This window comes from Aulonocara stuartgranti (assembly GCF_965226115.1).
Source record: "Aulonocara stuartgranti genome assembly, chromosome: 18".
NCBI lineage: Eukaryota > Metazoa > Chordata > Actinopteri > Cichliformes > Cichlidae > Aulonocara > Aulonocara stuartgranti.
In genome coordinates this window covers 33,538,722-33,552,442 of record NC_138954.1, presented here as the reverse complement: position 1 = coordinate 33,552,442, position 13,721 = coordinate 33,538,722, and the positions used below count along the sequence as shown (strand labels likewise).

Genomic DNA, 13,721 nt, shown 5'->3' with positions numbered 1-13,721 from the left:
GAGGACGTTGGGACAGCTTTTTGTTTCTCCTGCATGTCTCCCTGCCTCTTATCCATCTACTTTTCTCCTTTCCTCCCTCCACCCCTGCAATAGCTGTCTGAGGCAGCCATGTCAGGTTGACAGCTGTAGTTCTCCTCATATCGAACACGCCTCTGTCAGGTAGGTCATTTGGAATGAAACTGAATAATTAGAGAGCTGAAGCAACAAGCAAAAGAACTATCTATATATCAGTGTGTCTCTGTAGGTGTACAGGAGGAGGCGAGGCCTATCGCTGCACTGTTCAGTGCCACAGAGGTTTCAGTATTACAGTTCTCAATGGCAGATGGATCCCACCCCACCAGGTAAACTGGATATTGTGTTGCTTTATCACCAAATGTTGAATGTTAACTTATCATCTTGATCTTATCATTAAAAAAACCCTTTTTGCTCTACATTTATCCTACACTGGGAACTGGATCTGAAACAAGCCCATCCATTTATGACAGAATTGGCCCAACAAATGCTCCAATCTGACCCACTGGAGGGCTTTTGATGTGAAGGAGGCAATAAATGTTTGGACTTAAATATATTTGAATCAGTTTAATACATTTAATATGTTTTATAGCTTTTCCTGCTGATAAAGACCTCCCTACATACTATATCAAAGTAGTTAAATAATAGATAAACAATTAAATAAGAAAAATGTTCATGTTTTCTCACTGTTGACTATAGAAATGCACGTTTTGTTTTGTTTTTTACAATTGGTTCACAAAAAAATGACATTTTCTGTTTCATAATTACATAATAATCTGGGAAACTGGTTACAAAAACTGTTTTGAAAATGTTACACCTCATCAGATGGGACTTTGGCCATGTTTAATATGAGCATCTATCTCTGCAACAGTATGTAAGGACCACTTACACAACTTGCTGTCCAAAAAGTAGAAGATTGTTGATGGTATTTTACTGGAAAATGTAGAAAATAATACATCCATTATTCTACAATAGTAAAATACTCTCATCACCTGCTTCACAGGTTTATTGTCTTGTCTTTTTTTCACCTTCCTGTTTTAATTTCAGAGAAAGGCAGAACTGGAGTGTTTCCATGGTTCATGGGATCGCGTCGTTAGCTGTCAGCCCATAGACTGTGGCTTTCCTGATCAATCTCATGTCTACCACGCCATATTCAGTTGTCCTTGGGGAACCACGTTTGGCAAACAGTGCTCCTTCACCTGTGGATCACCAGCCATTTTACAAGGTAGCTCATGGCTTTACATTTCATACTTTAACTATCCTGCACACTAATGTTGCATTACCTCACAAGCAGTCAGTTTTGCAGTACCTTGCAAAACTGTCATTATTACCTCTGATCCTAGGACTTCATAACAGGGCAAACAGAGGTGAAATTAACAGTGGTTCAGTTTGACTGAGGTCTTTCCTTTTCATAACTGAATTTTGCATTGAAGCAACTGTTTCTGATCCCATGTGGTGTATAAATGGTAAATGGACGGATTCTTTCAGTGCTTTTCTCCTATCCTGGATCATTAAAACGCTTTATACAGCATGCCTCATTCACCCATTCACACAAGCACTTTTTTCCTGTGCTTTTTTAATTGCTTTCTATGTAACATTCACACTCCAATGAATGTATCAGAGAGCAGCCTGGGGTTAGCATCTTGCCCAAGGATATTTGGCATGCAGACTGGAGCAGATGGGGATCGAACCGCCGTCCTTCTGATCGGTAGATGAGCCACTCCATAGGGTGGCAATGGGGTTTTAATATAGTGGCTGTGTATGAAAGACGCAGATTAGAAATGAATAATAGTAGTAGAAATATTTACTGCAGCATAGACGGATCCACAGCAACAAGCGAAGAGTAACCATAGTTGCCACTGTCACAGGCAGGCCGAGCAGCTGCATCTGTGCTCACACCCAACAGTTGGATTCTGCTGAAGTTGGTTGTGCATTTGAAATTGAATAATGAACCCTAAACGAATCACGTAATATGTGACGTCACTTCTGGGGCGCCATACTTTCCTGCCTCAAAAATGTGGCTCGACTAAGTATTTGGCTGTAAACTATGTAAACTATCCGTAGCTGAAGCTTCATTTCTTGGCAGCATTATAAGAAATAAAACTAGAAGTGACAGTCTCAAATGTATTACTGGTTGCTGTTCCCAGTAAGACGCAAAAGAGTAATGAGTTCATAATGAGACATTTTTAATGTGGAAAACATTTTGTGATTGAGCAACTTTTTTCCCTATTTATTCATATTACTGTCTGGGAAAATTAGGTACCTAGTCTGTTGTCTTTGGGCAATTCTTGTAGATAACAAATTCAATTGAATTCATTCATTTTTATATTGTAAGGCAGGGGTGGGCAACTCCAGGCCTCGAGGGCCGGTGTCCTGCAGGTTTTAGATCTCACCCTGGGTCAACACACCTGAATCACATGATTCATTCCCAGGCCTCTGGAGAACTTCAAGACATGTTGAGGAGGTCATCTCGCCATTTAAATCAGCTGTGATGGATCAAGGAGATTTCTGTCAGAATCTGCAGATTATACAGTAAATAAAATGTTCACGTTTCTCCAACGTTGTCTTCCCCACAGTTTCACTGACATCTACGCTGGAAGCGTTCACGATGTCTTCTCCGGCGCTGATAATTGGCGTCTGTCTTGTGTCAGTGACGTAAAAGACGGATTTAATGCGACATGACCGTTGAAACAGCAGTCGCTTTCTATAACATCAGATATGTATTGGATTCAGTACCACATACGAGAGTGACCCAGATCGGATTTGAAAATATCGGATTTGTGCCGTTCACACTGTCACGCCGTGATCAGATATGGGTCGCATAGGGTCAAAAAAATCGGATTTGATGCGCTTTCGCCTGCAGTGTGAACGTAGCCTAAAACCTGCAGGACACCGGCCCTCAAGGCCTGGAGTTGCCCACCCCTGTTGTAAGGTAAAGACTCTTCAAAAATACCAACCAATAATCAAACATAGATGAAACCTTATGAGGAAGCTGTAGCTAAAAGCTTCATCAAAAAGGAAAGTTTTAAGTTTGTTTCTGTAATTTCTATTATTTTGATGACTTTTGCTAATAATCTTTTAAACCGCTTTATGACTGAGCTGCTGGAGTTACAACAGTCTACTGATCACAGCAAAATGCTTTCACCAACTAAACTCCAGAAGATGAAGTGGTTTTAGCTCCTGACAGTCAGATATAGCTGTTTATTTAAAGCACATTTGTTCAGAAGAGCAGCTCAGAAAGGAGCATCGTATCTGCATGGTTGACTGAAATCACTTTGGAATGTTATTTACAAACTTTCAGTTAGGATTGCTCTTCCCGCTGATGTTCCATGAAGCTTTACGGCCAATTAAATATTAGGTGGTTTCATGAAACATTGCTAGCTCGGGCAGGCCAAAGTGTCAAGTTCAGCCAGCTCTCCTAGCAGATACCCTTCTGTCTGTCCTATTGTCAAATCACATTTCATCTGCTGGCTTATCTGCAGTTTGCTTTGCAGCCCACGTCAAGCCCAGAGTTTTCTGACTTAAGTGTTGTGTCCATTGTCATACCTGTTTTGTTGTGTGAATGCTGCTTCTCTCACTTTCTATTAACTTTCCATGCACATGAGGAAGTTTCAGAATAGAACCATGCCGCCAAATATAAACTGCAGATGGAATAAGGGTCCTATTTTGACTAAAGTGTTCTTGACAGAATTGTTATTGAAATTCAGGATGAACTCTGAGAGAAACATCTATATGGCATGTTCCTGTCCCCTTTGCACGCACACATAGACACCACACAACTTTCTCGTACTTAGATGCCCACAGTGTTTTTATAAAGCTCACGTGCATCAAGACCATAGAGAACAAATATTGCCTGTGGCACCCACAATTAGGACACAAGCATAGAATAACCAGTAGAGGTTATTTAGTAAGGTTATGCAATGCAGCAGCCGCTTCTTGAAGTGATTAAATGGAATGAACGTGATGTCCACACTTGTGTTGGCGGTTGGAAAGCCACAGTGAAATGTTGTAGTAGAGTCAGCAGTAAGACCCATGGATTCCTGATCTAAATACAGATTGTGCTGAAATAATTCTGTTTGTGGCTTTTGGTTCTGTGGAGTATGTTTGAAGTCCATCGTGTATTACTCAGCACTGAAAGCACACTATGAAGTTCACAAAAATATATTCAGGGTGCACCAGTACAGCGGTAATGCATTTTTCATTATTCCAAAACGTGAAAAATGAGATTTCATGTTAAAGATTCATTATGGACCTAATAAAAGTTGTGAAAGGTTTAGAGTGTTACCATTCTCCACACATAACAATACTCATGCTTCACGTGGGGCCATTCAGCCTTGAAAAATATTAGCTATGGGCAACAGTGAAGTTTCAATCTGCTCATAACTGTACAAGACAGAGCTATGAAACTTTTACATACTTGTTTTTCCCCCCTGTGTTTTATTGCATATTATATTCTACTTTTATGGCTGTGCAGCACAGTTCCAGCATTGCAGGTGCTTAAGATGTTTATTTATATATATATATATATATATATATATATATATATATATATATATATATATTAGGGGTGCAACGATACACAAAATTCACGGTTCGGTTCGATACTTTGGTGTCACGGTTCGATATTTTTTCGATACAAAAAAAATGTTCATGCCCTTTTAATTTGTCATTTATTAAAATTATAAATATATATTTAAACTCAAAAGTACAGTTTTTAAATTTAACCCTAACCCTTGTGCATGTTTTTTATTTTGACAGCGAATGCGCACCTGCGGACCACTTATGTGCAGCCCTGGTTATTTAGCTCGTCATATTGCAGCCACAGAAATTCTTTTGTCCATGAAACCATAAAGCTGCACTTTCTTTTTGCCTCATAGTCTCATTTGTCATAACTTCTCCGTTTTGTGGTAAGCTTTTCTTTGGCTGTCACTTCTTCACCCCGACCTGTCTTATTTGGCTCAGCAGAACTGAAATATATATCTGTCTGTGAAGGTTCTCAGTCATCCAGGTCATCCTAGTCAAATATAAATCCTGCTGCTTTTACACACGCACTCACATAAGCTCAGCGATTCTCTGCGCGATCAACCTCTCACATGTTTAAGCTGCGGGTGATTTCACTTGTCATGTTTGCATAGTAAGCTAACGATTAATAAGACGATGTCAGAGGAATTGGTGCACAAATTATCATCACTCACAGATCAGTGCTGTCGCTCTCTATACACAGTTCGCACGATTGCAAAGTGAAAGGCAAGGCAAGGCAAGGCAAGGCAAGTTTATTTGTATAGCACAATTCAACAACAAGGTGATTCAAAGTGCTTTACAGAGACATTAGAAACAAGAACAAATAAAAAGCATGATTTAAAATTGAATAAAACAAGCAAATTAACTAACTAATTAACAAACAAACAAACAACTATATAAAATCAAAACAGATAAAATCAGAACAGTAGATAAAATCAGTAGTTAAATGTAAGTTTTGAAATTTAAGCTTAAAGTGTGGATTTGGTGCTTTATTCAAATGCAGCTGAGAACAGGTGAGTCTTCAACCTGGATTTAAATAAACTGAGTGTTTCAGCTGATCTGAGGCTTTCTGGGAGTTTGTTCCAGATATAAGGAGCATAAAAGCTGAATGCAGCTTCTCCGTGTCTGGTTCTGACTCTGGGAACTGATAAAAGACCGGATCCAGATGACCTGAGGGATCTGGAAGGTTCATACTGGGTCAGGAGGTCATTGATGTATTTTGGTCCTAAACCATTCAGAGCTTTATAGGCCAGCATCAGAACTTTAAAGTCTAACAAAAAAACAAGCGCAAATTCAAACGCGACTTCAATATGTCACTTCAATATGTCACATATTGACAGTGGCTCACCGATGCCAATGACATAATTACCCAGCTACATTTCTGAAAGAATGCAAAAGCATTGACATAGATTTTTCCTACAATAGCCCGACGGGCAGGGAAGAGATAGATTTTGGTAGCCTGACTGAAAAAATCGCTAGCCCCAGGACGTCAGGCTAGCGATATTGCAAGCCCTGTATCTGATTGAGGAATCACTCATCTTTGGAAAAGAGAGTTTATTACAGAGAAATGTCTCTTTCCAAAATAAAAGCTATACTATCCGCTTCTTCTGGGCTATATTCTCAGCAGCATAAGGAGAATCATGTGCTAACAGCTGTCTAAATGACTCGGCTAAAGTTAGTAGCATGCTTGTTGTTTTTGTCTTTGCACTAGGATGATGTCGGCGTAAATGTGCAGTCATATTCGTTGTGTTCCCACTAGTGCTTTCAGGTTAATCTCGTTGAAATGACCTTAACACCACAACACGGCAAATCTCCGTTAACGAGCTACCGCCGATCGCCCCGTGCATGGGGCTAGACGGCCAACATGTTAACAAGCTAACTGCGCTAACACACTAGTTCCCACCCATGTAATTGAGCATTGCATGGCACATCCAACATACTGTTTTACTTTAGTCCATGACTCGCTTACCTTCAGGGTCATACGTCACATGAAAACCAAAATAATTCCAAACGCCAGATCTGAATGAGGGTGGGGGAGGTCCATGTTAAAAGGAGAGCTTAACTTCTGTCTTGCTAGCTTGCCCTGCGCTCTTCCTTCTGACGATGCTGTCTGTGTTGAGCGCTCAGTGGATCTGCGCTCGACAGTGCAGCCTAGGCGGAGTAGTCGAACGCAGATTCACTGAGCGCTCAACACAGACAGCATCGTCAGAAGGAAAGTTGATAAAATAAATTACAAATGTTGTATTGTTCGATACATATGCGTACCGAACCGAAAGCACTGTATCGAACGGTTCAATATCGATACGAATATCGTTGCACCCCTAATATATATATATATATATATATATATATATATATATATATATATAGTCTAACCACTACGCTATCCAGCAGCAGCTTTCAAAGGAACACGAGAAGCTGGAGAAATACCAAGGGCTCAGAGAAGAGCTCGAGAGGATGTGGAGGGTGAAGGTAATGGTGGTCCCCGTGGTAATCGGAGCACTAGGTGCGGTGACTCCCAAGCTAGGCGAGTGGCTCCAGCAGATCCCGGGAATAACATCGGAGATCTCTGTCCAGAAGAGCGCAGTCCTGGGAACAGCTAAGATACTGCGCAGGACCCTCAAGCTCCCAGGCCTCTGGTAGAGGACCCGAGCTTGAAGGATAAACCGCCCGCAGGGGCGTGCTGGGTGTTTTTTTATATATATATATATATATATATATATATATATATATATATATATATATATATATATATACACACATCTAAATATATATGTTATATATATATATATGTAGATGTATATATAGTTCTGAAGGCCATAGAGAAAAAGACTTAAGTATATACACTGGTCAAAAGAAATAAAGAAATAAATAAAGAACACGGTTTAATCATTGTATAACATTAAGTCATTAAGACTTCTGGGATATAAGTTCACGTCCAAGATATCAGTTCAAGTGTCAGAGGGGGTTGTTAATCAGTTTCAGCTGCTTTGGTGTTGATATAGTTAACCACAGGTACACTAGATGGGCAACAATGAGACAACCTCAAAAACACAAATGTTTTTACAAGTGGAGGCTGGCTGACATTTTTTTCCTCCTCATCTTTTCTGACTGAGTTTTCGCTAGTTTTGCATTTGGCATGGGTCAGTGTCACTGCTGCTGGCATGATGCGATATCTGGATGCTACAGAGGTTGCACAGTCGGTCCAACTCCTACAGGATGGCACATCAAGACTTACTGTTTCTCCCAGCACAGTCTCAAGAGCATGGCGGAGGAGGCAGGAGAGCTGGACAGGGCTGTAGAAGGTCTTTATCCCATCAGCAGGGCTGGTATCTGCTCCTTTGTGCAAGGAGGAACACTGCCAGTGTCATACAAACTGACCTCCAAACAGGACACTGCTGGGCACTGTGGAGCCCAACTTTTAATTTGCTGTAGAATACCGGAATTGGCACATCCACCATGCCACTGATAGTCTGAGGAGACATATCCATGGAGGGATGCACAGACCTCTACAGGATAGACAACAGCACCTGCCATTAGTTATCAGGATGAAATCCTTGGACCCACTGGCAGTGAGTCCTGGCCTAATTTGGTAAGCATGCCGGCAGTTTGTGGAGGATGAAAGAATTGATAACAGTGACTGGCCCCCATGCTAGGCTGAGTAAATCCAATAGAACACCTCTGGGACATTATGTTTTGGTCCAGGTTGTACCTCAGACTGTCTGTGAGATCAGTGATGCCCTGATACAGATCTGGGAGGAGATGCGCATGTATAAAAGCACATGAAGCCACAAAAACTACTGAGTACCATTTTCAGTTCCTGTAATGACATTTCAGCAAAATGGGAAAGCCTGCTGCATAATTTAAACACCATTTTTCTGATCTTGGGATGCGGGCGTAATGCAATGGCTGCTGTTTTATCCATCTAACAGCGCACCTGCCTGCGTCCGAAGCGGTACCCCAGGTATTGTACCTCCCTCTGTTCAACCACACATTTCCTTGAATTGGCGGTGAGTCACGCTTGCCTCAGGGACTCCAGGACTGCAGCCACCCGCTGTACATGCCCAGGATGACCGGAGGCAGCATACGCAGTGTGTGAAGCGCCTTGAGGCGACTTTTGTTGTGATTTGGCGCTATATAAATAAAATTGAATTGAATTGAATTGAATTGAACATAGCACCCGGTCCATGAGCTGCTGGAAAGTGGTTGGGCTCCAAACAAGCCGATTGGAAGTGTGGGAAATTGGTGCAAACCATACAGAGTAGAGAAAGCCATTTTTTCCTTGGACTCTAGAGACAAGGGAATTTGCCAGTAGCCCTTGGTTAAATCCAGCTTCGTGAAAAAGCCAGCAGTGCCAAACCAGTCCAGGTAGCTCTCTGACCTGGGGAATTGGGTAGGCATCATACTGCGACACCTCATTCACTTTGCAGTAGTCGACACAGGAATATACTGACCCATCTTTTGTCACTATGGGACACAATGGGGCTACACCATGCACTGTGTGTCTCTTCTGTTATTTCCAGCTTTAGTATTTCAGCCAGTTCGTTCTGAACAATTTGTCTTTTATGTTCAGATAACCTGTAGGGCTCTGAATGCATCGTCACACCAGGGCGTGTTTCAAAATGGTGCTCTATGAGTGTGACCGGGCAGGGGGGTGATATCTGCAAAACATTATTGCAATGTAGCAATATCCATTCTTTCAGCCTGTGTGAGATAGTTATCACCACGGAGGAAGGATGGTATGGTGGAATTTGGCAACTCCGACCCCAACTCATCTCTTTCCTTCACCAAGCTCACCAGAGAAGTGGTTTCAGCCTCTCTCCGTGCTTTTAGGAGGCTGAGGTGATATATCTGTGTGGCTCCTCACTTGTCTGACTGTACCACTTCATAGTCTTTTTAAATGGCCGGGTGGTTCACCAGCTGACATTCCGGGCAGAACACACACCATTGGCGCACATCCGCCTAGATGCCTGGCCAATAACATCGGGCCATTATTTGTTCCAGAGTTTTATCATACCCCATATGCTCCATCATAGGATAATAGTGAGCTGTTTGGAAAATCATTTTTCCAGCAGCTTTTTGGCACCAACAACTGGGCGTGTTCCTTTTCTGTGCAAGTGTCACGACTCACTCGATACAGCCTATCTTTAAATGATACAAAATGTGAGCAGGTTAGTGCTGCGTCATGGTGCACCATGTGACCACCAGTTCCTATCACTTCGTCGAATGCTGAGCATAAGGTGTCATCATGAGACTCCTCTAGTGGGAAATCTGGCAGGAGCTGGCAGAAAGTCAGCGTTGAATAGCGCCACATCTGAGTGTAACACAGACACAACATGCCGTCATAGGTCGTGAACGCATCCCCACACACTACCCCAACTGATTATTAAACCCCGCCCAATCTGTCCAGAGAATTAAGGGATGCGTCAGATCGAGGGTGTTTGAGGGCCAGTGACATAGAACACCTGATCCACCTCCATCGGTGGGTACTCTCAGCTGATGTATCCTGGTTGCCTGCACTTCCAGCACTCCTGGCCCGGCGTTCTTGTGGTTTCTGGTGGGTGGGGCGCAGCGTCTACAGCTGCCAGGACATGTGGAGAGACCTGCAAGAGAGACAGAGTTAGCGTCCCATGGCTGTAGACGGGAAGATGACTGCCCCGCAGCTTCCAAAGCTATAGCAGAGGTGGGGAACCTCCTCGGGGCCGGAACCAGGCGACTCTCCACTGCTGGTTGCACGGCCTCCTCTGGCCGTGCTGCCACGTGGTCTTCAGCTAGTGTGACCGCTGCATGCAGGCTTGCGGGCCGATGGCAACTGACACACTGTGCTGTCTCCCCTGGAAACCCCTCAACAAACTGCTCCTGGACCACCGGATCCAGCTACTGTGCCTCCTCTGGTGACGGTCCCGGCTGAAGCCATCGGACCGCTGCATCATGGAGCCGCGGAGCAAACGCAAAGGTCTGATCTTTCACCCCCATTCCACTGCCGCAAAATTGCTGCCAGTGAGAGGACAAGTAGGTCCAGGATGGCTCCACGCACATCTTCGAAGCTACATCTAGACGCCAGTGGCAAGCTTGAGCCTCCCCCAACAGCAGTGGCAACAGCGCCCATTCCGCTGCCGGCCGATGGGCCACTGCCCCACCCCTCTCCTGCAGCTGAGCCACAAACTACACATTGAGCACAAATTCAATACAACAGTCATTTGGAACTGCTTTTATTATAGTGTAAAGGCCTACAATATTAGAGCGAGAATACCAGTGATCTCTGAACCTTAAGGTTTTTCTTAATTTTCATTAAACATTATTATCATTCAATTAAAATAAGAAGTTCTGCTATATTCATGCAGTCAAATAAACGTGAACATAACAAAGCTAAGTACACAACTAACCTAGCTGTTTGGCTCTACTTTAAAATTCTCTGGAGATCTTAAAATCCTTCACCTCCCCTCTGCCTTCCTCTCCCTCTCTCCTCCCTAGGTGACAGTGACAGATTGGTGTGTTTGGAGGACGGGCTGTGGTCTTTGCCAGAGGCCTACTGCAAGATAGAATGTCCAGAGGTGCCAAGCATATCCGATGCCAAGCTGCTAACAGCAGACTGTCTAGCTTCAGGGCACGATGTTGGCTCTGTCTGTCGTTACAAATGCAACCCAGGCTTCTATGTGTTAGGGAGCCTCAAAAAGAAGATACGACGGTAAGTTGGGCAGAAATGCTGGCAGTACAGTCAACAGAGTAGCATTAGTCAAAGTTCATTCACTATTTAAGTATTAATTGCAGCATAAAGCTTGAAACACGCACAAAAAAATGTCTTCTTATTCTAATTCCAGGCGTTTCGTCTTCTGAATGATTCCTTAAATTATCAATGGGAAAACTTTTTATTTCAGGCGTTTACTTGTTATATCCAAATGGGACACTAGTCAGCATAGACAAACCAAATTAAATACAGTGTTTAATTACACATGCCTCCATGCGTAATGGAGGAAATTCTCTCTTTTCCTTTACTTTACAAGATTCCCATTACGCACTAGTTCATAAAATTAGAATCTTTGCTTTAGATTTTTTTTCTTAATCACTGTTGTAACAATGCATCCCATGAACACCCAGAACCCAAAGGGGAAAGTTTTAAATATCAATGAGTATACAGCTTTTAAGAGGTATTCTTTGGCCCATCATCCACATACCTATATTCAGTTTGGGAGCAAACTCACATTAGGGTCCAATAAAATATGTACTGCTGCTAACTGGGCCTCGTCATTCCTTTGCCAGTTGTATTCCCCAAGTAACTGCTCATTACTGAAAACAGATCCCATGTTTATAATGAAATGAGGGTCTCCTAACAGGAGATGCAGCCTGTGGCGTAAGTTTATGTCCTCCTTCAGGAGTCGGCTTTCTTCACACATTTCAGACGGCGTTGGGGGGTCAGGATGGTCTTGTATTTGAAAGCAGATTAATAAATACCAAACAGAAAGGCTATTTGATATCATAGAAAGCTTGCTAGTGATTCTAAATTTACCACAGATATGAATCTGAGTGGGATCCGTTAGCCTGTCCAGGATGTGCCCCGCCTCTCGCTCTATGACATTTAGATTGGATCAGTACAAGAAAATGGATGGATGGGTAGATGAATGGATGGATTTTACCCCAAATTTCTTTGCAATCCAATGAACAACTTTTTATTTGGAAGTTCCATTTGCAGCTGGGTGTCTTTATGAGTTATGCTTCCTCCGACATGAGTGAACATTTTAATAACCCCTGATGCTTTATTAGTTCAGCATGTGAAAGTAAAAGGCACCCGCTATTAAAGAGCTTTAAACAGGCTTTTTACTTTTACCTTTGACAGATGTACCCACATAAATATTATAACACACACTGTTGCATTTACACCCAACATGCAGCACACAGGAAATATTGTTTACACTGTTGTGTGTTCAGCGTTTCTTACAACACGTGCTTCAGTACATCCCAACATTTTTCCATGTAATGTGTTCAGTTGTCTGGTCAATGTCTCATTTGTAAACCTTCCTTATAGCTTCACGCAAAACAGCAGTGTGTGTTAAACTGGATGAGGTCTTGTGATAATTCGGGTCATTGAGAGATGTGTGTATTACCTGTTGTCTCTAGGAAGCACTTCAAGATAGAGTGTCTGGAAGGAGGGCAGTGGGAGGAAACTGGCTGCGAGCCGATATCGTGCCCGGCCCCACCTGATCTATTCCAGGGCATGTACACCTGCACCAATGGCCTGTACTATGACACCGTTTGCACCCTTCAGTGCTCGGACACAACAAAAAATGTAAGGTTTCAACAGCTGTTAATTTATTTAACACCTCAAAGTGCTTGTACACAGTCATGACTAGCAAAACGCTTTTAGATCGATCACAAGGAGAGTGATTCTGAGTGTCAGTTGAGTTCGCTAAGCTGCATGTTGTTAAATGTTTTGTCAAAAAGCCGAAGAAAAAAGTGGTCTAACACCTCTACTCCAAGTCATGCTGTACAAGTCAGTTTCACAAATCACACAATGCCTGACTCCTAACATGGTACAGTAACTGTGACAGTGTTCATGGCTAATGCATTAGTATTGCCCCAGACTTCTAGAGGAATAATTTTGGGGTCACCCAGGAGCTCTTATGCAGGGTAAGTGAAGTGTGACAAAACCTCAACAATGGCTGTCATTGTAAATGTTTAAAAATGTGTCCTGCCAGCAGGAGTCCAGACTGTGGACAGCATCATGGTCAAACCAACTCTGAATGCTCTGAACAAACAATGCTTTTTTAAATAGAAAACACACTTAACACAAAATAATTATTCTAAAAAGCAATTAAAGTTTTTCATATAGGAAGGTGCAGATTCACACAGGAGATTAAAAAAGATCCACTTCGGTGATGACTAAGAGAAAAGACGGGATTAAGTGCATGTAATCTACACGGGCATAAACAATGAGAAAGACAGCAAATAACAAATATAAAACACAGCAGACAAGAAGACTCATATCTTGCAGAGAAAAACGGATACTGCCCCAACATTAATATTAAAATCTAATAATACTGTTGGTTCACGTTTTTTGCAATATTGACCTCTGCTACTTCCATATAACACAAATGATACAGAAGGTTTACAGAGTTCACATATTAACTTGGAAAAACCTGATCAGCATTAATTAACAATACTGACTGTCAATTAACAATTTATTAACAATA

The 13,721-nt window shown here is 42.3% G+C and overlaps 1 protein-coding gene across 1 annotated transcript in view; it reads left to right on the top strand.

The window, feature by feature from the left end:
- pappa2 (pappalysin 2) overlaps positions 1 to 13,721 on the top strand; it is an 89,258-nt gene that overhangs the window by 50,897 nt on the left and 24,640 nt on the right. Inside the window, exons 18-22 of the mRNA XM_082514224.1 lie at positions 94 to 159; positions 245 to 341; positions 1,060 to 1,237; positions 11,008 to 11,221; positions 12,649 to 12,817. Coding sequence (XP_082370350.1) covers positions 94 to 159; positions 245 to 341; positions 1,060 to 1,237; positions 11,008 to 11,221; positions 12,649 to 12,817 — 724 coding nt within the window. The remainder of the gene's footprint in view (positions 1 to 93; positions 160 to 244; positions 342 to 1,059; positions 1,238 to 11,007; positions 11,222 to 12,648; positions 12,818 to 13,721) is intronic.